Source organism: Vipera ursinii (assembly GCF_947247035.1).
Source record: "Vipera ursinii genome assembly, chromosome: 1".
Taxonomy (NCBI): Eukaryota; Metazoa; Chordata; class Lepidosauria; order Squamata; family Viperidae; genus Vipera; species Vipera ursinii.
The window spans coordinates 57,946,815-57,970,314 of record NC_139512.1 but is presented as its reverse complement, the minus strand read 5'-3'; the positions used below and the strand labels follow the sequence as shown (position 1 = coordinate 57,970,314).

Sequence of the window (23,500 nt, the reverse complement as noted above, 5' to 3'; positions counted from 1 at the left end):
CAAACAAAATTTACTGTAAGATGATTTGCAGCCTGCAACACTTGGACCAAGAAGTTAAAAAAAGAACAAGAGCATATTTAGATTGAAATTGTTTTAGCGAGTCATAGTGTGGCTACAGAACTCAAGTTTCATATAGATGTTCCATGTATATATTTGTTTTTAATCACACCCTTTTCTATTCCTAAAAAAGGTTAGGCTACATAACCCAAACACACAAATAACAACATGTTCATTTCAGCACAATAGTCACCTCATTTCCTCTACCCTTGCCAATTCCTTCTGTTGAACTTTCAAGGGTGTAATTCAAAGCAAGCTTTGGCCATGAAATATGATCCAGTTTCTGAGCAAACATCTGATTCAAAATGCAGCCTTTTGAAAGATTATACTAATTTGCACCTTCTTTTCTATCAGTTTTAATTTCTAGGTATAACTTCCAACAACAAACAGGTTTGGTAAGTTTTAAAATACAATGAAAGTTAAATACTTTGCAGATTTCACGTATCCTGCTATTGTCAGAGAAAATTTAACTTAATTATAATAATTGTGAAAAATTCAGCTATACAAAAGCCATATTTGTGCTGTTTTTTTGCATGTATCTCCAATTTTGACACATTTTCAAAGGCAAGTTCTCTTGGAGACCATTATTGTTTGTGTGTGTGTGTGTATGTTTGTGTAGAGTAATGATTCAGTTGGCATTCTATGATTAAAAGAATTTTAAATGAAAACAATACAATAGAAGATAATGAGACAGTTTGTGCCACATCAGAGGAAGTTGTTGGTTTTTCAGTTGGCTTTATGTTTTCTTTATATTCCACATCATTTAGACACAACAAAGCATAGCTGATTTGTTTTCAAAATATTTGCAAGAATATTGAATATGAATTTTTTTACTGGATTGCCCAGTTCAAAAGGTATCTTCTTCTGAGAACAAATAAAGTAGCTTAATATTCTTTGATGAAAATAAAATAGAAGCAAGTGAGGCTTAAACCACCCTAGAACTTACTTTTATCATAGGAGTTCTAGATAATGGTTTTTCTATCTTTGAGCTCAGGAGAAGGCAACTGATGCTGTTTCAGCATTGGACATAATGCCTGGGGATGAAGTTAATTAGAAGTCCAAAACATCTACAAAACACCAAGTTGCCTACTGTATTTCTTCTCAGCTGTGACAGAAACATGTCTTCTGAGCTCAAGGAAGCATGCTGTGCATTTTCCTCTATAGTTTCACAACAGTGTCAGCAGGTTAACTTAGCAGCTTATATCCTGAAATGGCTTGTGATGTTCAAAACAGCTCCTTTCATTCACAAAAAAGATTCTAAGCCCATGGTGGCGAACCTATGGCACGCGTGCCACAGGTGGCACACAGAGCCCTCTCTGTGGGCATGTGCACCGTTGCCCCAGTCCTAGGCCTTCAGCTGGGTTTTTAAAACCTTTTTTGTTTTAGGCCTCTGCTGCCGTGTGCAAAAAGAAAAAAGGTTCAATCAATTAATTTCAACTTCTCACGGGGGAAAAAATATCTTGCAGAGTTGGAATTGATTGATTGAACTTTTTAGTCCCATCCAGTCTGCTGTTTACCACCGCAGCCACGCCTACCCAAGGGGCCACATCCACCCAATTGGCCACACCCACCCAATGGGCCATGCCCACCCAGCACCCGATGATACATAAGTGGGTTTTGGGTTGCAGTGTGGGCACTCAGTCTCTGAAAGATTCACCATCACTTTTCTAAGCCAATGGTGATTCTTACTGGCAAAGAGGAGAAACTCTAAGTCAGTCTTACCTTAACACCATTGGTTACCTCAGAAGATACTCCAGAATTTCACAACTCAGGGACTCACAGAAAGAAATTTCACTAACAAAAGCAACCTATGAAATCAGTTCTACTCCAACTTCTTTTTTTCCCCAGCAGGCATCTTTTATGTAAGCTTGCAGGTCACATATGTTTTTCTGCAGCTTGCAATGTTGCTCTGAAGGAGTGGGTTAGAATGATAGCTTACTGAGCCTGACTGGCTCTTTCTTGGGATAGCAAAACGACACACTTCCACACCCAGGCAAGGCAGTCCAGGGGAGCTGCTATACTACTTATATCAAATGGTTATACCGGGACAGCAATCTCTACAATGGCTTCTTCTCATTGCAAATTTGGGATAAGGATGTCTCAGTACTAAAAAGCTTATCAGTCCAAGAAAATGGCTGTACATCTGATATCTTCTTAGCAGGGACTTGATGCTAGTGGCATGACAATGACAGTAGTAGTAGATGGAGTTGTAGAGTTCTAAAAATTTAATTAATTTGATGAATAGGGCTTTTCTGGAGTTGTCAAGTTGCTGTGTCACCTATGGATTTGTTTCAGATTTTTTAAAATAATTTGAATAATTGGTGCTTGTTCAAGAGACGAATGTATTGGATGCTCACTTCTTTACTCTGATGTTCTGAGGACATAAAAGTCTGCATAGATACAGGTAGCCCTTGACTTACAGCAGTTCATTTAGTGACCATTCAAAATTACAACACTCCAAAAAGTGATCTATAACCATTTTTTACACCATTGCAGCATTTCCAGGGTCATGTGATCATCTTTTGAGACCTTCTGACAAGCAAAGTCAACAGGAAAGCCTGATTCACTTAACCGTGTTACTAAATTAACAATTGAAGTGATTCACTTAATAAATTTGGCAAAAAAGTTCATAAAATGGGGCAAAATTCACTTAACAAATGTCTCACTTAGCAACAGAAATTTTGGGCTCAATTGTGGTTGTAAGTTGAGGACTACCTGTATAGGCATCATGGGTTACAAATAATATGCTATGATGAGCATAAACTGTTGAATGCTATTTCATAGAATAATTTTCTACATTTTTAAAATGGTTATATAAATTCCAAAATATTACCATGAAAAGATTTTCATTATATATTACCTTCAACATTTAATTTGTTTAACATTTTCCAAGACTGAGCCCTTAAAGTTACTTTCAGTGTTAGGAATAAAACTTGGCCAAATAAAAACTTGCCATCTTTTATCTTGCACCAAATAGTTTTTCTTCATTATTTAGAAATGACAATAATACGTCACAAATTTGAAAATTAAAGATAGAATTCACTTCTATCTGACCTCTCTCATTTTGGGATTAAAATACTGTAGTATCTCTTTTGAATGGGATTGTGTTCTTTCTGAAGATCCAAATTCATAATGTTTGTCTATGGTCAACCACTATAAGCTTTTCTAAGCATCTATCTTAGCATGTGAAAATGTAGATAATTCAAAATGCAGTTTGATTAAGGGCACCACTGGGATTATTGGTAAGAACTTAGGTAAAGGTAAAGTTTCCCCTGCACATGCGTGCTAGTCGTTTCCAACTCTAGGGGCCGGTGCTCATCTCCATTTCAAAGCCGAAGAGCCAGCGCTTGTCCCAGGACGTCTCTGTGGTCATGTGGCCGGCATGACTAGACGCCAAAGGCGCACGGAACGCTGTTACCTTCCCACCGTAGTGGTCCCTATTTTTCTACTTGCATTTTTACGTGCTTTCGAACTGCTAGGTTGGCAGAAGCTGGGACAAGTAACAGGCGCTCACTCTGTTACACGGCACTCAGTTAAGAGCTTATCTGATCATAATTGTTCATGTCTTGTTTACTGTTATTGTGGGGTTTTTTCAAGTCAGTTTTTACACCTCATGAATATTTGTTAATTCCTGGAGTCTTCTTGACAATATTTTTGGAGGTGGCTTGCTTTTGCCTCTTCCTAAGGCTAAGAGGTTACAGCTGGCTGAAAGTTGCCTAGGCAGAACTAGAAGTCATGCCCTTCTGATTTGTTTCTTTCTGGTGGCTTTACCACTATACCAAACTAGCTATTTATGCCTTAAATACAACTCCTTAAAATACTGCAATGCGTTCCTTGTGACCTTTGAAATGAATATAGAGCACTGCTCCTGAATCAAGATCACATTTCCAGATTGTTTACTTTAATATATAAAGAAGCAGTTCGTGGTGAGGTTATACATTGCCTTCTTTTGTGAAGTGCTTTAGAATTAACTCTGTTAATATGCTTTGAGCCAGTCTGGTGTAGTAGCGACCATGCTAGAAACTGGGCAACCATGAGTTCTAGGCTCACCTTAGGCACAAAGTCGTTCCAGTGACTTTGGACCAGTCAATTTGTCTCAGCCTAGGGACAAGGCAATGGCAAAGCACTTCCAAAAACCTGCCAAGAAAACTACAGAGACTAGTCCAGATGGTCACCAGGAGCCATCACAGACTTTTAAGGCACAAATTGAATTAGAGGCAAGAATTATAAATATACAAGAGTGTCATTTCTCTACCAATTTACTCCTAACACTCTTTCCTTAGACAATTCTTGTTGCTTCCATCGCTACTAACTTTGCAAGTCCCAGTAATAGCTGCAGTTTTCTCAGGCATTTGCTGATCTTCTGCTTGATGTAAAGAAGAATCTTTTTGTCCTTTTGTTTTGCTGGCTGGTTTGCGGACACAGATGGGCAGTATTTATAAATACATTTTAAAAATAAGTAACAGATTTACCATTAAATAAGGTCTAGCAACTATTACTCAAAGGAAGTGGAAATGCATTATAAAAAGTTAGCTTTGAAGAATTACTAATGGAATAGTAAATAGCTTGGATTGGTATGCTGAGAGCACCTGATCGTTTTTGCACATCTTAAAAATGGATTTTGTTCTGGGACTGTAAGGTCATTTCTTCTGGATATAAGTATTACATCTCAATCAGCATTTTCTTCTGTCAATGACATCTGCTACTGATCCTTTTATCCTGGTATGTAAGTTCTACAACCTGAAAGTAAAATGAATTAAATGTACAATGGATGTAATCTACCTCCTACTCTCATTCCCCTAGAATAACTACAAATCTTTACTAAAAGTGACTGTCATTGATCTTTGCAAATTCATTTATCCAAAGAGACAACCCCATAAATGGCCACTGAATCTCAACTGTACCTGCATTGAAAAAACAACAAGCTGATTGCTAAAGCTGGTTTTATGAAAAAAAAGCATTGCAGGTAATTCCAAAATTGATCAGATCACAATAATATCTTCAGGATAATTATCTTCAGAATCACAACATTGCTTTGTGATTACTTTGAAGAGAATAAATAATCTAGTGCTGTGCCAACAATTTCCCACACTTCTTTCCTTTACTCTGACGTAAAATACATTTTGATGAAATGACTGCCACTCAGGCCTTTATTTTAGTTATAAGATGGCTAAGGGATACGTATGAATGTCCTGCCTTATTATACAACTATATTTTCAGTGTTCTACAGACTCTCTGTAAGTGCAGCCATCACATCCTGCATCATCAGTCAACAATAAAATAATTTCAAACGTTACCAGAAGTAGTTCTGAAGCACACGGAGAAAAAAAAAGCAGAAACCTATTTTGTGAGGCAACAAAAGTTTTGGGTTAGAAAATTATTTTACAGAGTCTTTATAAATATTATTCAACAAATGCTCACAGGTTAAGCCTGGCAAGCATTGACCCTGGCAAAGTAATTCAAAGTGTTGAGTGCTTTAAGCAGAATTTTATTCAAAACATTCATGAAAATATCATTTTGCTCAGCTTCTAAATGTACATTTTACAGCAGACTTTTATAAGAACAAGGAAATAAACTATTAAGAGGAGGCTGCAGTTTCCATTATAAGGTGTCCATGCTTGAAAACAGGCTGCACCCTTACTATGAAACTGTACAATTTCTATTCATGCTTCCTGGTATCAGGATTCCAATACATTATTTCATGGCAAAAACAAAAATCACAAGTCCTTAACTTTATTTAAAAAAACCAGTAAAAAGTTGTTCATAGAACAGTAGTAGTAATCTACTCCTCAAGAGTTTGCAAACAATGCTCATTCATGCTGCACATAAAACTGAAGAACAGCCAGTTCCATTTGAGACAGAAGAGTTTGAATAAGAGAAAATCTTCACCTGAAAAGGCACAGTGGAAACAGGTCTGGATGCTTAACGTATAATAGAAATCATTCACAACAACAGGTGAATTATTCCTGGGAACTTTTTTTGTTAATATAACACATTTGTTCACAAATAATAATAACAATAGTAATAATCTGTTGATGTGACTTGGCAACTCCCATACATCAAATGGTGGCAACAGCATAACAGCTTTGTTCCCATCAGACAGAAATTAATGGCATGTTCTACAAAGCAAAAGTTAAACATGACCGTATGTATTTATTAAATTCCACAGTGGTTTGACAGATTGTGATTCAAAGGATGCTGACACGCTCACTGAGCGTTTTCAACTCTGCTTCTTCTGGTTCAGGATTTTCTTTGTGTTTAAGGCTCCGACTCATAAGGTGTGCTGGATACTGCAAACTATTGTCTCCTGCATATTGTTCCCACCGGGAATCGTCACTTTCATGGGTGATATAACGCTCACCTATTTTGCATTCAAGTTCTCGTAAATCTAGCCAGGTTTGGTAATCCTGTAAGACAAAATAACAATCTTAATTAATATTAAAAAAACCACTGAGTGCATAAAGAAATAGTAAACCCTTCATATTCTTAGTAATAAGAGATATGGCGCCCCTTACTTTTTAAATGTTCAGATAAAGATTCATCTCAATATGCAGATGGACCATTAGTTCAGCTATTTCAGTTTAATCTATGTTACAGAATTCCTAGGTCACTGAGGCTTGTGGGTGGGATTTTAAATCCAATCATGTCAGAGATTCCAATTTGGGGAAAGATGATGTACACTAAATGGCAACAGTCTTCCAGGATTCTGGCAGTTCTGAACCCAGGACAATAAAGTATGTAGTGCATCATAACTTCTTGTCATCTGGGCAACACTGTGTACAATTCAGGTAGAATTACACTTGGATTCTGGAAAGCTCATCATATACTGGACCAGCCTGGACAGGAGGCTATTAGCATTTAAACCAGCCCTTTGTTTTTCAAATGTCCAGGTAATTGTGCTTACATTTATAGCAATTGTGGTAAACTGTTATCTTAACTACAAATTAAAAAAGCGGTAAAAGGTATGAAATTTATAGCATTACCTGCAGCCAGGGGTGGCTTAATGTCTTATCCACACTGTAACGTTTTCTCATTTTAACTTGCAACAAATTATTTATGAGATCAATAGCTAGAGAGAAAACAAAATACAATTTCAGACGACACAATCTCTAAAATATGCTTGAGTATCATGCTACAACAAAGTCAAAATAGGAAGGTCAAACAAATAATTCAGTTTTTGTCATCCATTGTGACCAAAAAGTGTAGCTTAAATGTGTTAAGCAGAGAAGTTCAATTGAACAGAAAGGCAATTACATCAGTCTTATTTTGACATTTGATTCAATAACTTAATGGGCAGGACCTTAACATACAATATACCGTAGTTTCCGTTGTATAAGACTACTTTTTAACCCATGAAAATCTTCTCAAAAGTCAGGGGTCATCTTATATGCCGGGTGCTGAAACTTTAGGGACAGGGCTGGCTGGAAAACCTGGAGCGGATCTTCCATTTAGTCTGCGCAGGGAAAGCGGGACCAATTGGAGAAGAAGCTGCAGTCTGTGATTTTTTACAGGCTGGGGTCTGGGCGTCTTTTCTTCTAAAGTTGAAGACCAGCTGTAGTATATCCCAACTTGAAAGGCAGGTGGGGAAGGCAGCAGCCAGAGCAGGGCTTAGCTCTAAGGACACATTTGACTCAGGAACTGGGCGGGCGGGCTGGAAAACCTGGAGCGGATCTCCCATTTAGTCTTTTTTTTAATCCCATTTATATCCTGCCCTTCTCCAAAGACTCAGGGTGGCTTACAATTTAAAGCACAAATCAATGTGCTTAGCAATAGCCTTCATTCTGTGCATATGCCTGTTTATTAGGGCTTTCACCACCCCCCAAGCAGCATTATTACAAAGTCAGCTTATTGCCCCCAACAATCTGGGTCCTCATTTTACCTACCTTGGAAGGATGGAAAGCTGAGTCAACCTTGAGCCTGGTGGGATGTGAACCTGCACTAATTACAGGCAGCTTGTGTTACTTAAGGCTCTGCACAGGGAAAGCTTTAGAGTGAATTAGGAAAAGTGAAAAAGTGAATTAGGAAAATAGGGAATGGTTGCTGGAATCAGGGGCTGCCACAAAGAAGAGGGAGTCAAGCTATTCTCCAAAGCACCTGAAAGCAGGACAAGAAGTAATGGATGGAAACTAACCAAGGAGAGAAGCAGCCTAGAACTAAGGAGCGATTTCCTGAGAGGTGAGAACCAGTGGAACAACCTGCCTCCAGAAGTGGTGAATGCTCCAACACTGGATGTTTTTAAGAGGAGACTGGACAGCCATTTGCCTGAAATGGTATAGGGTTTCCTACCTTAGCAGGGGGTTGGACTAGATGACCTCCAAGGTCCCCTCCAACTACTTCTTCTTCTTCTTCTTCTTTTTCTTCTTCTTCTTCTTCTTCTTCTTCTTCTTCTTCTTCTTCTTCTTCTTCTTCATCATCATCATCATCTTCTTCCTTCTTCTTCTTCTTCTTCTTCTTCTTCTTCTTCTTCTTCTTCTTCTTCTTCTTCTTCTTCTTCTTCTTCTTCTCCTTCTTTCTTCTTCTTCTTCTTCTTCTTCTTCTTATTATTATTATTATTATTATTATTATTATTATTATTATTATTATTATTATTATTATTATTTAATCCACTTGCACTGTTTTATGTTTACATGTTTGATGCCAAACAGCCTTATGTTTATAAGTGAGTTTTCCTACTAAGCACCTGCATGTTATAAGCATTTGAATTAAAATTACCATATTAAAATCAAATCTGATGTTTTTTAATTTTTATTTGGTGTGCATTGGAAGAGGGGTAGTCTTATACGGCGAGTATAGCCCAAACCCTATAATTTAACAGGAAATGTAGGGGGTCGTCTTATACGCCCAGTCGTCTTATACGCCGGAAAATACGGTACACATTCTCGTTTTTGCTTTTCTCTGTGCAGTTTTCATTGCCAGACAAGCTGTTTGGCTGGAAAACTGTTGTGGTAAAAAGTGAAATAAAGTCTTCTTGTGTGCTGATATATCTATTCTCTACAGACAAATCAATATGACTATGCTAGCATTTATACTAGCTAGGTGATTATAAAAGATGGCTTTATATACAAAATTGTTGTTGTTGTTGTTAGTTGAGAAATCGTGTCTGACCCATCGCAACCCCATAGATAACATTCCTCCAGGCCTTCCTGTCCTCTACCATCTTCTGGAGTCCATTTAAGCTCACGCCTACTGCTTCAGTGACTCCATCCAGCCACCTCATTCTCTGTCGTCCGCTTCTTCTCTTGCCCTCAACCTTTCCCAGCATTAGGCTCTTCTCCGGTGAGTCCTTCCTTCTCATTAGGTGGCCAAAGTATTTGAGTTTTAGCTTCAGGATCTGGCCTTCTAAAGAGCAGTCAGGGTTGATCTCCTCTAGGACTCACCGGTTTGATTGCCTTGCAGTCCAAGGGACTCGCAGGAGTCTTCTCCAGCACCATAGCTCAAAGGCCTCAATTCTTTGGTGCTCAGACTTTCTTATGGTCCAACTTTCACTGCCATACATTGCAACTGGGAAGACCATAGCCTTGACTATATGCACTTTTGTTGGCAGGGTGATGTCTCTGCTTTTTAGTGTGCTGTCTAGATTTGCCATGGCTTTCCTCCCAAGGAGCAAGTGTCTTTTAATTTCTTGGCTGCAGTCCCCGTCTGCAGTGATCTTGGAAACCAGGAAAATAAAATCTGTCACTACCTCCATTTCTTCCCCATCTATTTGCCAGGAATTGAGAGGGCCGAATGCCATGATCTTGGTTTTCTTAATGTTAAGTTTCAACCCAACTATTGCATTCTCCTTCTTCATTTGCAACAAGAGGCTTTTTAGTTCCTCTTCACTTTCTGCCATTAGAGTGGTATCATCTGCATATCTTAGGTTGTTGATATTTCTCCCAGCAATCTTTTCATTCATCTAGCCCTGCCTTTCTCATGATGTGCTCTGCATATAAGTTAAACAGGCAGGGTGACAGTATACAGCCTTGCTGGACTTGTTTTCCAATTTTGAACCAATGAGTGGTTCCGTGTCCAGTTCTCACTGTTGCTTCTTGACCCGCATATAGGTTTTTCAAGAGACAAATAATATGGCCTGGTATTCCCATCTCTTTAAGAACTTGTCACAGTTTGTTGTGATCCACACAATCAAATGCTTTAGCATAGTCAATGAAGCAGAAGTAGATGTTTTTCTGGAACTTCCTAGCTTTCTTCATGATCCAGTGTATGTTGGCAATTTGATCTCTAGTTCCTCTGCCTCTTCAAAATCCTGCCTGTACTTCTAGCAGTTCTAGATCCACATACTGCTGGAGTCTAGCTTGTAGGATTTTAAACATAACTTTACTAGCATGTGAAATGAGTGCAACGGTGTGATAGTTTGAACACTCTTTGGCACTGCCTTTCTTTGGAATTGGAATGTAAACCAATCTTTTCCAATCCTGTGGCCACTGTTGAGTTTTCCAAATTTGCTGGCAAATTGAGTGTAGCACTTACTGCATTGTCTTTTAAGATTTTGAATAGCTCAGCTGGAAACAAAATGAAATTCAATGGTGAAAAAAGTAAGGTTCTACATTTAGTCAGGAAAAATCAAATGCACAGGTATAGTATAGGTGGTACCTTGCTAAATAATAGTAACTGTGAGATGGATCTCAGAGTCCTAGTGGACAATCACTTCAATATGAGCCAGCAGTGTGCTGCAGCTATCAAAAAAGCCAACACAGTGCTGGGCTGCATTAACAGAGGGATAGAATCAAGAACACGTGAAGTACTAATACCACTTTACCACTTTACAATGCCTTGGTAAGGCCACACCTAGAATACTGCATCCAGTTTTGGTCACCACGATGTAAAAAAGATGTTGAGACTCTAGAAAGAGTACAGAGAAGAGCAACAAAGATGATTGGGGGATTGGAGGCTAAAACATATAGGGAACGGTTGCTGAAATTGGGTATGTGTAGTTTAACGAAGAGAAGGGTGAGGGGTGACATGATAGCAGTGTTCCAATATCTCAGGGGCTGCCACAAAAAAGAGGGAGTCAAGCTATTCTCCAAAGGACCTGAAAGCAGGACAAGAAGCAACAGATGGAAACTAGACAAGGAGAGAAGCAACCTAGAACTAAGGAGAAACTTTCTGACAGTTAGAACAATTAACCAGTGGAACAACCTGCCTCCAGAAGTGGTGAATGCTCCAACACTGGAAGTTTTTAAGAAGAGACTGGACAGCCATTTGTATGAAATGGTATAGTGTTTCCTGCCTGAGCAGGGTGTTGGACTAGATGACCTCCAAGGTCCCTTCCAACTACTACTTCTTCTTCTTCTTCTTCTTCTTCTTCTTCTTCTTCTTCTTCTTCTTCTTCTTCTTCTTCTTATTATTATTATTATTATTATTATTATTATTATTATTATTATTATTATTATTCTGTCACCTCCACTAGCTTTGTTGTTGCTCAGCTTTCCTAAGGCCCATTTCACTTCATATTCTAAGATGTCTGTCTCGAGGTCAGTGACCACCTCATCATGGTTATCAGGTATGTTATGCTCATTCTTGTATAGTTCTTCTGTGTAATTTTGCCACCTCTTCTTAATCTTTTCTGCCTCTGTTAGGTGGTCCTTTATCATGCCCATTTTTGCATGAAACATTCCCTTCATCTCTCCAATTTTCTTGAAGAGATCTCTGGTCCTCCCTATTCTATTGTTTTCTTCTATTTCTTTGCATTATCTCTTCTATTCTTTGGAATTCTGCATTCAATTGGGTGTATCTTTCTTTTTCTCCCTTGCCTTTCGCTTCCCTCCTTTCCTCAGCTATTTGCAAAGCTTCCTCAGACAGCCATTTTGCTTCCTTGCATTTCTTTTTCTTTGGGATGGTTTTAGTTGCTACCTCTTGTACAATGTTGTGAACCTCCATCCATAGTTCTTCAGGCACTCTGTCTATCAGATCTAATTCGTTAAATCTATTTGCCACCACTACTAAATCAGATATATGATTTAGTTCATACCTGAGTGGCCTAGTGCTTTTCCCTACTTTCTTCAGTTTAAGCCTAAATTTTGCAACGAGAAGCTCATGGTCTGAGCCACAGTCAGCTCCTGGACTTGTTTTTACTGATTCTATAGAGCTTCTCTGTCTTGGCTGGAGAGCACATAGTCAATCTGATTTCTGTGTTGACCGTCTGGCGATGTCCATGTGTAGAGCTGTCTCTTGTTGGAAAAGAGTGTTTGCTATGACCATCGTATTCTCTTGACAAAATTCTATCAGCCTGTGCCCTGCTTCATTTTGTATTCCAAGGCCGGTTATCTTCCAATTATCTTTTGGCTTCCTAAGTTAGCATTCCAATCCCCCATGATGATAAGGACATCATTTTTGGTGTTAGTTCTACAAGGTGCTGTAGGGCTTCATAGAACCGGTCAATTTCATCCTCTTCAGCACTGGTGGTGGGGCACAGACTTGGACTACTGTAATATTGAATGGTTTGACTTGGATTCGAACTGAGATCATTCTATCATTTTGAGGATTGTATCCCAGTATTACTTTTCCTACTCTTTTATTGACTATGAAAGGCTACTCCATTTCTTCTGAGGGATTCTTGCCCACAGTAGTATACCTGATGGTCATCTGAATTAAATTCACCCATTTCTGTCTATTTTAGTTCGCTGATTCCTAAGATGTTGATGTTCAGTCTTGTCATCTCTTGCTTGACCATGTCCAGCTTTCCTTGATTCATGGATCTTACATTCCAGGTTCCTATGGAGAAAAAATCTTTACAGCATCGGACTTTCCTTTCACCACCAGATACATCCATAGCTGAGCGTCCTTTCAGCTTTGGCCCAGTCGCTTCATTCTTTCTCGTGCTACTAGTACTAGCCCTCTGCTCTTCCCCAGTAGCATATTGGATGCTTTCCAAACTGAGGGGCTCATCTTCCAGCATCATATCTTTTGCCATTTGGTACTGTCCATAGGGTTTTCATGGCAAAGATACTGGAGTGGGTTGCCATTTCCTTCTCCAATGTATCACATTTTGTCAGAACTCTCTGCTATGACCTGTCCGTCTTGGATGGCCCTGCACAGCATAGCTCATAGCTTCGTTGAATTACGCAAGCCCCTTCGCCACGACAAGGCAGTAATCCATGAAGGGGATATATAGAATATGATATGTTTTGTTTTGATTTTTGATAAAAATAAAGGAAGAAAGAATTCACCCACTTTTTATTTAAAATATAACAATAAAATAATAAATTGAATATCAGCCACAATGTTGTCTGTAAGGTTTTAATTATATCTTTTTAATATTTGTATTTATTGATAATTATGGCTCTTATTAATAGATAACAGATATAAGTATCCCTTGACTTCTGATCACAACTGAGCACAAAATTTCTATTGCTAAGTGAGATGTGTTTTAAGTGAACTTTGTCCCAGTTTATGACCTTTCTTGCCACATTTATTAAGTGAATCATGACAGTTGCTAAGTTAGGAACATGACTGTTAAGTGAATCTGGCTTCCCCATTGATTTTACTTGTCAGAAGGTCGCATGACCTCAGGACACTGCAACTGTCATAAGTATGAGTCAGTTGCCAAGCATCCAAATTTTGTTCACATGACCATGGGGAAGTTGCAATAGTCTTAAGTGTGAAAAACATCATAAGTCACTTTTTTCAGTGCCATTGTAACTCTGAAGAGTCAATAAATTAAGGTACATTAAGGACTACCTATAATTATATTTTGACATCATCTATGAAAAGGCAGAATATATTGTTTAATTAATAGATCTATAAGTACAAATATAAATAAATAAATAAATACCTCCATGAGAGATTTCCTTCCAGGGATTAGGTGGGTACATAAAAGCAGCATTCTGGATTTGATCATGAATATCCTCATCTTCATTGAATGGAAATGTACCACTGAGACTAACATAAATAATGACCCCCACAGACCACATATCAAGTGATCTGTTATATCCTTTGTTTCTCAGAACTTCAGGAGCAAGATATGCTGGTGTACCCACAAGTGAACGTCTGAATGACTTCTCTCCAATAATCCGGGCAAAACCAAAATCACAAAGCTTCACCTATTGGGTACAAAAATTGATGAGATAACTCTTATGAAGAAGGGCCATATCCAATATCAGATAAATTAATTTTTACTTATATAACAGGATGTGCCCCCTTCTTTCCACATACATCCCACTCATTTACTGTAAAAGATACTCTCACCTACTGGGGAAAGGTGGTAGGTCAGTACTTGGTGTAATATCAATTTTGCTAGTGGACAAAAATAGTTGGAGCTAGAATCCCTGTATATTTATAGCTTCAAAAATGCAATAAACTATGCACAAGAGTTTCAGTTTGGCATGGGAATTTAGTACACAGAATATTTGATTTGTGTTAGCATTGTGCATATTGGTACTGTGGCATTTTAATAGTAACTTACTAGGCTTCTTTATATCACTGATCTATTCTCATAAATTGTACTAAATACATACAAAACACATAGAACCCTTTCTTTAAAATCATGCTTCAGAGTGATATTATTATAGTTCATTATGGTTCATCACACAGTCAGCCAGATGTTCAGACTAGATTTGGCATTTTTGTCTACCTATCAAGTCCTCTCAGGCAGATGTTGATGTTTTATGGTATTAGAGGTATCACCACAGGATGTAAGTTGTTCTGAGTAAAGCTGCACTTTGCAATTGACTGTGATTTTGCCAATGCTGATAGCATTCAAGTGGTGCTCCAGTTCTTCTGAGATTGCACCCAAGGTACCTATTGATACTATCTTTGCTTTCTTTTCCCACAGTCATTCTACTTCTAGTGGCAGGTGTTTGTATTTTGTTATCCTCTCCAATTCTTTCTGTTCTATTCTGCTAGCTCCAGGTACCGTCATGTCCACTATCCAGACTTTTTTTTTTCTTTCTGATCAAGAATTTTTAAGTCTGGCATGTTATTTGGCTTGTCTATTAGAATTCTGAAGTTATTATTATTAGTAGTAATAGTGTTGAAATAACTTTACATTCATGTAAAGCAATAATTGTAGAGCTAAAGAGAGAACAGAGGAAAGGACTGGTAAATACAGTTTCTTATAGAATGTATATGATGTAACTAATATCAGACTATACATTTCCCTAGCAATATAAATAAATTACTGTTCCTCATATATTTGTAATACAAATATTTGGTTGATTGCTCCATGCTCAAAAAAGCTTTTATTTAAAAAAATAAAAAAAATAAAGGCAGGTATGTATGTTTTCTGACTTAATTAATTGTTCTTTGTTATTCAAAAGTCATATAGAGAAAGATGCATTGCTTTAAAATTAAGAAAACTATTCCAGGAGAAAAGGAGGAGGATGCTTTATCATCCTAGGAAATCAACCAGTAGCCACTAGGACTTTGGCTTTGATCACCACCAGGAAGAACATGTTTCATCTGCGTTTAGTCTCTATATTTGCAAGTGTACTATACTTCATAGAGAGTTTACAGCAAAAATTATGCAGATTTAGATACTCTTAATATATTTCACTTAAGACCTACCCCCCAAATAAGACCTAGCTTGATTTTGGGGGATGGGCCTAATATAAGCCATAACCCCAAAATAAGCCCTAGTTTTGGGGTGAGGTGCACGCCTAAAAATCAAACTAGAGTGGTGTGTGTGTGTGGAGCTGCCCTATGTGCCCTGCACCCACTTACCAGACCTCCCCTGAATTGACACCTCACTGCCCTTGACAGCCCACTTCTTCTGCGGTGTCCCTGAGCCTGCATTTCGCAGTCAGAGGCCTTTCTGGAAGGGCCTCTGACTGAGAAATGCAGGCCAGAGCTCCATTCTCAGCTGTAGAATGAAGCTGTTCCTTCAGCCACAGAAGAAATGGGCGGGCTGGGCAGGGCTGTTGGTACTGCCGTCACGAGGTGAATGGAAAAGGCAACCCCCCCCCCCCAAAAAAATAAGACCTGGTGCCTCTTTTGGAGAAAAAAAAATAAGACCAGGTCTTATTTTCGGGGAAACATGATACAATCTGGAGTTCATCTTCACGTAACTTCATGCATATTAAAGTTTATTATTATAAGAGGCGGTGATAATGTCAGAATTCCCCATTACAGTTAACTAACTTATGTATAGATGCACACAAAGAAAATCTAGAAAATCTCATGCAGGTTTTCACATATAATTTAATCTATATCCATATAATTCATGTTAAAATCAAGATGCATTGTTTCACATCTTGCAATTTAAAAAAGTATAAAATGATAAATGTTACTGGTTCCTTAGTTATGTTATTGGACTATGGTCATGGAGAGCATTATTGGAACAAAGAATTAAATCATACTTAAAGCTTGAGTGTCATAAATCAGTTTCAGCAACTTGTAATTTGTTTTAATAAAGGATTGAATTATATTACTGCAAAGAAAAATACTCTGACTTGCCTGTGGAAAAGGGTCAGCTGATGCTAGCAATACATTCTCTGGCTTGAGATCACAATGAACAATGTTTTTAAAATGAAGATGCCTCAAAGCGACAAGAATCTGTAAAGAAACAAATTAACTGTGCTGTAACATAGAAAAACCATTCAATATTTATTTATATATTAATACATTCCTAGAAATGTGATGTAACATCAACAAACACAAAGATGGTGATTTAATTGAGCTCATTTAAAAAAATATTTTATGATCCTTTTCCAAATTGGAGAAACAATTTACAAACTGAGAGGAACATATTAAGTTTCTATAAAACATCACCACTACTCTATTGCTATTACTGACTCTACAAAAACATTGGCTCACACATACTGTCAGACTAATTCAGGAAAAGCAGTTCAGCAAATTCTTTGCTTAACTTAAATTGCACTGGAGAATTTGTTCAGTTTGAATTTAATATCCAATTACCAATTCACACCTTCTGAATCAATATATGAACAATGCCATAGTCATTTTTGGTATTCACACTTCTTAAGAGTTTTGCACAGCAATATTCCAAACAAAAATATGTATATTGGTGAAATACTATAAAGGAAAACTGCTTGTAAAAAATGTGTTGATGCAAAAATGCATGCAAAATGTGTAAATTAGGAGAAACACACATGAAATATCCTTGTAAAGTTTTTTTTTTAAAAAACCTGCAAACTAATGTAGAAATAGGACAAAACTGAAAACACTACAAGCCAAACAATGCCAAAAATGGCTTGTACATTCATCTCTAAATGACCTCTTTAATACATAGAGAATTTTTTAAAATATATTTTATTTATAAAATTGAATCTTACATGAAATGAAGTATCATATTTGATGTCCATCCTAATAGGCTCTTACCTGTGTAATTAAAAACTTGGTTATCCGCTCTGGCAACCTTCCTTTTTCACTTGACAAAATCATCTCCAACATATCTCCATGGAGCTTCTCCATAACAACAAACACCCTTTCTGGTGTCTCGAACATGCATTCCAGATTTACAACACCTAGGTGATGCAGATTCTATAATAAAAGATAAACACTATTTAAATGAGCCAATTTGTCTCCATCCAATGACAAGTTTCGGGAAATATTAGGTTATTGTTCAGCCATTCATTTTTCAAGTGCCTTGGTACCAGCGTAAGTACAACAAGGCAGGAAGAAAATACATTAGTAATGCTGTGCTAATTAAGTACCCAGGATAGCACACATCTGCTTAAAACATGTTAAAAATTTGGTCTGACACATTAACATTTTTCTCTAGATAGGGAACTTGGCTGTTTTGTTCTAATCAAATTACAGGTTGTGCTTGGCTCAGTTCATTTAGTGACAAATTCAAAACTACAACAGCATTGAAAAAAGTGACCTATGCCTGTTTTTCACATTTACAACCACTGCAGCATCACCATGATCAAGTGATCAAAATTTGAATGCTTGGCAATTGGCTCATATTTATGACAGTTGCAGTGTCCCGGGGTCATATGATCAGCTTTTGAGAGCTTCTCACAAACAAAGTCAATGGAGAAGCCCGATTCACTTAACAACGTGTTTCTAACTCAACAACTGCAATGATTCACTTAACCACTATAGCAAGAAAGGTCATAAAATGGGGCAAATCTCTCTTAAAAAATGTCCCACTTAGCAAGAGATATTTTGGGCTCAATTGTGGTCTTAAATTGAGGACTGCCTGTATTTTATAATTTACAAAGTAATGTTCCCTCTTGTCATATCCCCATCGGAGCCTGAATCTGCTGAGGAAGATGAGCTGGAACTGGAGCCGATGGAGATTGAGGGAGAGGCGTCATTGGCTTTGGAGGAATATGGGGAGGAGCAGGCCGAGGCAGGCCAGGGCCTTTCAGGATTGGCATGGCTTGAAGGCAGGGAGGAACAGGGGCAGGATGAACATAAGAGACAGAGCTCAGGCCCGACTACTCGGGAGGAGAGCACCCTGCCCCTCTTCACAAGGCACACCTGGGGACTGAGACTTAAGGAGACCCTGTGGGGAGGGGCATTTGTTGGGAACAAATGCTGAATTATTGGAGGTTTGTGTGCCATTGACGACATTGGAAACAACTCTCGAATCTCTTTTTTATGTGTTGTGATTTTTCCTTGTAAACCCTGAAGCTCTGACCATTGGACTGGCTGACAAACTTGATTTGGTGCTCCAAACCTCAGATTGAATGTTGGCTTCTCTTCTGAAACTACTCAGGCAAGCAAGTATTTCCACAGACTCCTTAGATTTGGATGTATGTTTCATATAAGGAACAGCTGCTGGAATTGGGTATGTCTAGTTTAATGAAGAGAAGGATGAGGGGGGACATGATAGCAGTGTTCTAATATCTCAGGGGCTGCCACAAAGAAGAGGGAGTCAAGCTATTCTCCAAAGCACCCAAACGCAGGACAAGAAGCAACGGATGGAAACTAATCAAGGAGAGAAGCAACCTAGAACTAAGGAGAAACTTCCTGACAGTTAGAACAATTAACCAGTGGAACAACCTACCTCCAGAAGCTGTGAATGCTCCAACACTGGAAATTTTTAAGAAGAGACTGGACAGCCATTTGTCCGAAATAGTATAGGGTTTCCTGCCTGAGCAGGGGGTTGGACTAGATGACCTCCAAGGTCCCTTCTAACATCATCATCATCATCATCATCATCATCATCATCATCATCATTATTATTATTATTATTATTATTATTATTATTATTATTGGTCTTGAGTAAATTGCTATTCTAATCTAAAAACTTTTGAAACTAGTTGCAGGCAGAGGCTGCTGAAGAGGGGTGTGTGTGTGTGTCTGTGTGTGTCTGTGTGTGTGATTACTTGTTCTGGGACTTGCCAGAAACGTGGGAGCATTTGGGGAACATTTGGAGCAATAAAGGGGTGGTTTGAACTGCCAGCTGTGCAGTGCCCTGGGTCATCACACCTGCTCTTTAATATTTATTCCAGAGATATGTAGTGATGACCTATAAAGCCCTAAATGGCTTGGGTCCAGGATATATGAGGGAACACCTGCTGCCGGCATCAAGCTCCCTTCGTCCTGTGCACTCCCACAGGGAGGGCCTTCTCAGGGTGCCGCCAGGAAAAGACTGCCGGCGGGTAACACCCAGGGGGAGGGCCTTCTCTGTGGGTGCGCCTGCCCTTTGGAACCAGCTGCCCGTAGAGCTCAGGACTGCCCCTGACCTTCGTTCATTCTGCCGGGACCTGAAGACCTGGCTCTTTGAGCTTTCCAGCCAGGACTGAGAATTTTAATTTTAATTTTATTTTAATTGGGTTTTAATTGGTGTTTAACAGGGGTTTTTATACTTTATTCAAGGACTAAATTTAATTATTTTAATTGTTCTTAACTTTTGTAATTTGTATTGTTATTTTAAATACCTTGTGAACCGCCCTGAGTCCTATGGGAGAAGGGTGGTATATAAGTCCAATAAACATAAACATAAACAATCTCCAGTTAAGAACCAGGCCTAAAGACAAACTAAAATGTTTCTGTGAAGTGAACTATGATGAATTAGAATTGACAGTGGAGAACATGTTCCCCATTAGCATCCATCATATAAAATTCTATGAATTTGCCACGAGTGTCTCTGATTTATTAACATTTGGAAAAACAGCTTGTCTTTAGCATCTATGCTGTATAACCTATTCCATTAACATCTAACTGTAAAACTACGTACACTGCCTCATTTCAGCTTAGTGTTCACATCTAGATCCAGATACAGGAAAGCTTTCTTGCTGTAAACACTGCTGCTAAAATTTAGATAATTTTGAACGTAAGATGTCATCTGCCCATGTTCAAGGGAGAAATTCATTTTTCTCTTTCTTTCTGTTTCTTTTTCTTTCTTTCTTTCTCTTTCTCTCTCTCTCTCTCTCTTTCTCTCACACACATAAACATTCAACAAGCTCCTCCCTTTTTTAAACGACTGATATGGGTTAATCTTACACTGTTACATTTACAAGGAGAAACAGAACCTTAATAAGCACTGATATATATATGAATTATAATTGTCATGGATTATCTTACAAATGTATATTAACTACTATAAATACTGGTCATTTTGATTTCCAAATTCCTGTCTTTAAAATAGATTAGAAATTATCTAATAAAGAGACATCACTTGAGAACTTTATGTGGTGATTCAGCGTAAAACTAGTTCCATAGATTTCTCCTGCTGGAGCCTTTCTCAGCAAGTTTTATTGCCCTGCTCCAAATTAAATACATACAGGATATAATTGGTAATTAAATAAAAGATACCTGTAAAATTGCAACCTCATTACGAAGTTGGCTTTCTTGCTTAGTTGGAAATCTCAGTTTGTCAATGATTTTAATTGCTACATCTCTTCCTGTTTTCCGATGTTTTCCTGTTTGATGAAAAATATGCCAATTAACATGATCGGTTCTAAGAAGCAGAGCCTTCTTAAAATTCACTTTTTTCTTTTCTTAAAATCTAAGTTTTTCCTTTTACAATGGAAATTTTTCTCGTCCAATTAACAATTAACCCAAGGCAGGTTTCCCCAACTAGAGACCTTAGCATATTCTAGGATAACAATACCCATCACTCACAACTACATTTCCCACATCAAATATAAAGAGGAAAGGCAATATATCTTCACATTTAAACTTTTTAAACATTTCTGATGGGACAAAAACAGTACATGAGAATTACAGAAGAGAACAAGATAAGAACAAAGGTTATGAGCCATTCTCTCTTTCTTGCTCTGCACAATAATTTTTATAGACATTTACAAGAGCAAAGGCCTATGATTCTACCCAAACTACAACCTCTGCTTCTACGTTTTGTAAAATGTCAAGAAATTATAACACTTGTCTAAGAACTATAGATAACATAGTTCATAATTTTGCCATGCAAACCAGGGCACTTGAAAGTGCCACTAGTCATAGTCCAATGTGTGTACATGTTTCCCACAAGCTATTATAGAAAAATAATAGAATATGAGAGAAGTCTCAAGAGATCATCAGCCTGACGTCTTGCTTTCAAATGAATGTAGCAAGTTTTTACTTTTTAAAAAAGCAGCACAGTAATCCTGACAGGGAAGTAAATTTCTCTGAATTCAAATTCAAAGAAATAAAAATGCAAAAGAAAGTATTGCAAAGAGCTTTCAGAATCCTATAATCATGAACAATATTTCTCACATTAAACAATCTTGTGCCACTTGTTAAAAATGACTAAATAATTATTCTGTCTTCTGTTTAACATGCAATTAAATTTTGCATAACTTCCTATTATATAATATAAAATCTAAATTCCTAGAAATCCTGCATTTACATTTCATTTCCCCAAAGTATAGGTAAAGAGTCTTACCTCCGTAAACAATTCCAAACTGTCCAGATCCTAAAACGTCATCTGGAAATATTTGATACACTGCACTGATATCCTGGGAATACAAATTTTTGCAACTTGAATTAATTTCTTGAAACTTAAATTAAAACAAACAGCAAACAAACATGCCACTGAATTCTGCACAAAGGCAGTATCCTAAATTTTGGTCAAGGAGGTTTAAATCAATTTTGGTCAAGGAGAGTCAATTGTCCAATCTGATTTTGAGTACGGTGTCAGGCGGGTACAGTAAAAACAGTGAAAACACCAGCCTAAGGAAGAGCTTTCTCTTGTTAGGTTCATTTAATGTCTTCTGTAGTTTCTGAGATTAGCATAACTAAGATACTTAAATACATATGTCACTGTGAATGGAATTAAATTTGATTTGAGAATGTCTTCATTTATTTAACTATTCTTAAATGCAGGTAAATAAGGGGGGAATCATACTGCCACAATAAAATATGGAAATAACTAACGAATTACCACATTTTCTTGGACTTCACAATTGGATACAGAAATGCTTATGGATATATTTCCTAGAAAGAAAAGATCCAATCATTATTTTATAACATGGAATATCAAATAAAAGAATATTACAGTATTGTAAACTACAACAGCAGGTAGTCATGCATGCATTTGTGAGAACTTGCCACATGCAAAGAAGAAAACAGGAATAAGAGTAAGGCATAATATATTACTTCTATGTAACCAAAGTAAATTAGAATTAAATTGCAATGAAAATATATTTAGATTTTTGCCTGACTCTGCCCTCTTCTGACTCCGCTCACCTGATAGCACTGACTTGAACCTTTGCCTATTAGTATGGACCTAGGTGCTGGGGTAAAATGGAGAAATCCATTTTATTCTTTGCACTAGTGTATCTACTATACTTTTTAAACATTAGTTCACTACCCAACAAATTGTTTCTAATAAATGTCTGTTGTTGTTGTTGTTGTTGTTATGAGCCACTTCAGTGTTGTGGAGATGTCAACTGAGTCTTTAACTGGTCTGGGATGTTTCTGTGGTATACCTGAATAGGGATCAGAGACCTCAGACTTACTGTGCAAACTTGGTCCTGAACCAGTGGATGTTCCTTTGGGAATGACAGGCATCAGGGCATGCTGGATTGCCATCTCCCACATTCTCGCCACATCTGGGCCACAACCATTTGTGAGAATGCTGTTATTAGCTGAAGGACCTGGTAGGTTTTCAATGTTTTCCCCAACATAATAAACCACATTAGCTGTAGTTATTTCAAAGCAGTGGGGATTTGCTTCTTGTGGTAAAAAACTCAAATTTTTTGCAGGTTCCAGGGATAGTATTTCAGACAATGGAATTTCCTGTGAAGAACGGTTATTCACGTTATTCCAAGACTTCTTTTCCAAAGTTTGTTTATTCTTTGCAGGACTGGTGTTCTGCTTACTTTATATAGCTAAAAACTGATTTGTTCCCAACTTTTGAGAACTTAGTGAAATCCAATTCTCAGCTCATGAAGTTCTATCTCTTCTATGATTTTCTGGTCCTTGCATCTTGGTACTCCACCTGGGGAGGAAGCTAAATGTTCTTTACAGTGTCAAACTTTGAGAATCAAGAGCTTAAACTTATCTTCCACTTAACAAGCTAACTTCTAAATCAGGGGTTCCTAAACTTTTTGCCACAATAGCTCCCCTTAATCTTAATGTCACACTTCCT

At 37.7% G+C, this 23,500-nt stretch overlaps 1 protein-coding gene across 3 annotated transcripts in view; it reads right to left on the bottom strand.

Annotated features, from left to right (window-relative positions):
* Positions 1-6,190: 6,190 nt before the first annotated feature.
* Positions 6,191-23,500, bottom strand: part of PRKD1 (protein kinase D1) — a 113,122-nt gene continuing 95,812 nt past the window's right edge. For all 3 annotated transcript variants that reach the window (XM_083348618.1, XM_083348619.1, XM_083348620.1), the window contains 9 exons: positions 22,869-23,148; positions 22,292-22,344; positions 21,794-21,866; positions 20,725-20,831; positions 17,332-17,493; positions 16,447-16,545; positions 13,829-14,096; positions 7,041-7,126; positions 6,191-6,464 (listed from right to left, as the gene is read on the bottom strand). In XM_083348618.1, coding sequence (XP_083204744.1) covers positions 6,246-6,464; positions 7,041-7,126; positions 13,829-14,096; positions 16,447-16,545; positions 17,332-17,493; positions 20,725-20,831; positions 21,794-21,866; positions 22,292-22,344; positions 22,869-23,148 — 1,347 coding nt within the window. In that variant the 3' untranslated portion in view covers positions 6,191-6,245. The remainder of the gene's footprint in view (positions 6,465-7,040; positions 7,127-13,828; positions 14,097-16,446; positions 16,546-17,331; positions 17,494-20,724; positions 20,832-21,793; positions 21,867-22,291; positions 22,345-22,868; positions 23,149-23,500) is intronic.